Source organism: Erigeron canadensis, chromosome 2, assembly GCF_010389155.1.
Source record: "Erigeron canadensis isolate Cc75 chromosome 2, C_canadensis_v1, whole genome shotgun sequence".
NCBI classification, from domain to species: Eukaryota; Viridiplantae; Streptophyta; class Magnoliopsida; order Asterales; family Asteraceae; genus Erigeron; species Erigeron canadensis.
Window position 1 is genome coordinate 4,169,271 of NC_057762.1, and position 3,884 is coordinate 4,173,154.

At 34.2% G+C, this 3,884-nt stretch overlaps 1 protein-coding gene across 1 annotated transcript; it reads left to right on the forward strand.

Moving 5' to 3' along the window:
* The first annotated feature begins 1,948 nt into the window (after positions 1–1,948).
* On the forward strand, positions 1,949–2,820 carry LOC122587547 (lamin-like protein). Its single transcript, XM_043759730.1, has 3 exons — positions 1,949–2,126; positions 2,363–2,616; positions 2,719–2,820. Exons 1-3 carry the CDS (start codon positions 1,949–1,951, stop codon positions 2,818–2,820), a joined length of 534 nt encoding a protein of 177 aa, XP_043615665.1.
* The last annotated feature ends 1,064 nt before the right edge of the window (positions 2,821–3,884 follow it).

The following is a 3,884-nucleotide window of genomic DNA, read 5'->3' on the forward strand; positions in this document are numbered from 1 at the left end:
AACTTTTAAAATAAATACACTACCATTTTTTTACATCAATAACTTACATCATTTGTTACCACTAACCACCAAAACCATTGTCACCACCGCTACCACAACCGCTAGTTTCACTTCGCCATCACCGCCATCTCCACACTGCCATCGTTGCCGTTGATTTGTGCGGGTTTCCCCCTAGTCAATTTTTGGATGGATGTTTTCAAGATTGGGCACGGAATAGTACTGAGAAAACTCCGTAGTCTGCAGGAATTTTTGATACCGTCTTGGTCAGATACCAATACCAACATCTACTATCTATGGAAATTTTTGTACGGATACAACATTTTTCGAAGCATATGGTGCAACTACGAACTTTTGGTTTAGAATTTGTACAACTATGAAGATCGGTATCTTAGACACCGGTTTTAAGGTTTTAGGTGCAAAGCCGGTATCTTAGACACCGGTCTTAGGGTACATGACATGCTTTTTGACAAAGTTGGTGTCTTAGACACCGGTCCTCCATCTACATGAGTAGTGATGATCTACGCAAGCTTGGTTGCAAGTATTATTATAGCAAAGAACATCAAGTATATTTGCATCACTTGTAAAATTTGATTGTTCCCATTGGTTGATGTGAAAAAGAAAGTAGAAATCGAAAAGACAGAGATGCATGTATATGTATCTATATATTGAATCCCCGTTGAATATTAAATACAACATATAGATAGATATAGATGAAAGTATAGAACATTGGATAGATAAGTATGGAGTTAATTGTCTTTTTACATGACATGTTAGTGTCTTATCTTTTTACATGGATCAAAGTATATCATTTTTTTTTATTTAAAGTTTTAAGCATTAATAAATTAGTATGTGAAATTATACATTGGGAACTAAAACGTAAATAGTGTTTACAGCTTGCATTGTATATTATGTCTGGCCATCCATTTGGGAACTACACTCTGGTCATTGTGCATATGCAAATCTATTTATTTTGTTATTTTGAAAGAAGCAAATATTTATTAAGAGTTTAACTTTAAAGAAAAAAAAGTGGAGTTCTTCACATATCTCGTTTTGCATCAAATGGATCCACTTCAATATCTTCTTTAAATTGTTTAATCGCTACTGCTACTTCAGTAATTTCATGCTCATTTTTCTTGGAGTATATCATTACATATCAATAGCCTCAAAGTAAACATTCATCTTTTTAAATAAATCTCCTTCCTCCTCTTTCATTCTCTATGTTCCATGACATCAAAAGCCCCAAAGGCACCGGTTACCAGAAAGACGTACTCTAAGACACCGGCTTGTAATTTGTGAGAAGTGAAGACCGGTGTCTAAGACACCGACTTTGTCAGAAAGTATGTCACGTACCCTAAGACCAGTGTTTAAGACATTGTTTAAGACATCGGCGTTGCACCTAAAACCTTAAAACCGGTGTCTAAGACACCGGTCTTTGTAGTTTTACAATTTCTGAACCAAAAGTTCGTAGTTGCACAATATGCCTGGAAAAATGTCGCATCCGTACAAAAAATTCAGTATTTATGTGATCGGGGACTCGTTCTAAGTTATGGTGATTTTAGGACCGATAACGTGATCGGTACGAGATGATACCAATCGATGTTTATCTCTACAATTAACAACGTACACAATAATACTGAATCAACGGTTGACTTTCTATTAAATATTACAATGTCGATGCATTAACAAAGTACGTACATATAATATTGAATCAATAGTTGACTTTCCATTAGATATTTCAGGGTATACAATATTACAATGTCAATATGGCTTAATAAGATAATTTAATATCCGGAAACCTTTAAGGAAACGATCAGGCGCCTCACCTCGTTATATATATAAAAAATAAATAAAAACCACCCCAAAACGCAAAATATACCATCACTCAATAACACTTCTAGAAATAAAAACCACAACCATTTCATATCACACAAATTCTTAATCCGAAAAGATGGGGCGCACGAAATTGACAACAATGGTGGGCTTGGCATTCTTGGCCACATTGGTTGTGATGTTACCTCAAGTTTATGCTAAAAGATTCATTGTGGGTGGAAATATGGGCTGGACATCTAATGTTAATTACACTATTTGGGCTGCAAATCAAACATTCTACTTTGGAGATTGGCTTTGTAAGTCTTTATTGTTTCATATAATGTGATTCTGTTTGTTTTTAAGTTTGTTGTGTTTTTTAATTAGTATGTGTATACATATCTTTGAATTTGTGGCGGAAACAGTCTTTTTACTTTTAAGTAGTCGTTATATATATTTATAGATAATAATAATAGATCATATACATAAGTGTAGTTCAATCTTCATAAACTAGACTTTTTGCTAGGTATTAACCATATAGTTTCTATCCTTGTAGTTTTTGTGTATGACAGAAACCGGGATGACGTATTGGAAGTCAACAAGACCAGCTACGGGACTTGCAACGCTGAGCATCTGATTCACAACTACACGACAGGAGCTGGAAGGGATGTAGTGCCACTTAATGTCACCCATGACCGCTACTTCATTAGTAGCAAAGGCTCTTGCGATGGTGGCATGAAACTTCATGTACATCTCACTCCTTTGCCACCACCACCAGGTGGCGCGCCTAGTGACTCTCCAAAATCCTCCGTACATCTCGCACCAAGTGTTGCTCCTGCAACGAGTGAGTCTCCAACTTCCACAGTAGATCTCGCTCCTTTTCCACCACCTCCACGTGCGACCCTTACAAAGAGTGACTCAGCACCAAGATTCAATGTTTTAAAAAGCCAATTAATAATGCTACATGCTATTGTCACCATTGTAGTCATATGGGATTCACTTTTGAGTATCTGATCTAGGAATTAGTTCAGAATATAGATTGAGATCTTCTAAAGTTGAAAACAACTTTATAGGTGAAGTTGATGATGTTGACCCTTGAATTTAAATCAAGGGTTAAGATTTAAAGGTTATTTTTAAATCTTGACCTTTGAATTTAATTTAAAGGTCAACAATTCCTCAAATTTACCTATAAAGTTACTATCAACTTTAGAGAATCTCAATCCTCGTAATATATATAGCAAATAAAATTGTTGTCCGAATTCTTTGACGGGTAGGTCGGATTTGCCCAAACGGGCATATGCTGTATTTAATTGGTTTTGTTTGTAATCATTTGGTTATTCATCATAATAGTTAATTTGACCACAAGATTCAAATTTGATTTATGGCTTTAATTATATTGAATATATTCATATTATTATGATATTAGCTATTTCATCAAATTAATTAAATTTTGTTGAGCTAATATATATATAGGGCGCCAGCATTTAAGTTTGTTTTCCCAAGCGAGCATGAGTTATCGGGCATTAGAACTATCATAGAAACTTCGAAATTAATAAAAGCTTGAATTGAATAAAAATATCGAATAAAAATGATTCCGAATAAAAATTGTGATCTTATATTTTTGATCGAGTTTCTAATTTGATCTTTGAAGGCATTCTTTGTCTCGACACCCTGACTTCATCAATCCAAAAATGAGTGTTCTAAGTAAGATTGAGTGAACAAGGACCATGGAAAACATGAGCATATATATACCAGCTAGGTTACATGAAAATATATGCAACCGTTGAGAATGTAAAAAGATTGATCAAGTCGATCATACAATTATATTGTTGAAGATGGACATTCCTCCTTTAATTTCCACAAGAAAATGATCCTATCTAACTTACCAAGTCACTTAGATTTAGCTCGATGGACAATACATAATGTATCTTATATAAATCGATCATTTATATCCAAATATTTTCATTTTCATAAATAATGATAAATCAGTCTAACTCAAATATCAAAGAGGAAAACCTTGTAAACCAACACATTTTTGGTTGTATTATACTCTTAATTAGTTTCGTTTTCGTAAAAAC

Excerpts from the sequence above, each read along its gene's own strand:
- LOC122587547 (XM_043759730.1), top strand. The coding sequence starts at position 1,949 with ATGGGGCGCACGAAATTGACAACAATGGTGGGCTTGGCATTCTTGGCC. Across the intron at positions 2,127-2,362 it reads CTACTTTGGAGATTGGCTTT|TTTTTGTGTATGACAGAAAC; the intron begins GTAAGTCTTTAT and ends CTATCCTTGTAG. Across the intron at positions 2,617-2,718 it reads GTGACTCTCCAAAATCCTCC|AGTGACTCAGCACCAAGATT; the intron begins GTACATCTCGCA and ends ACCCTTACAAAG.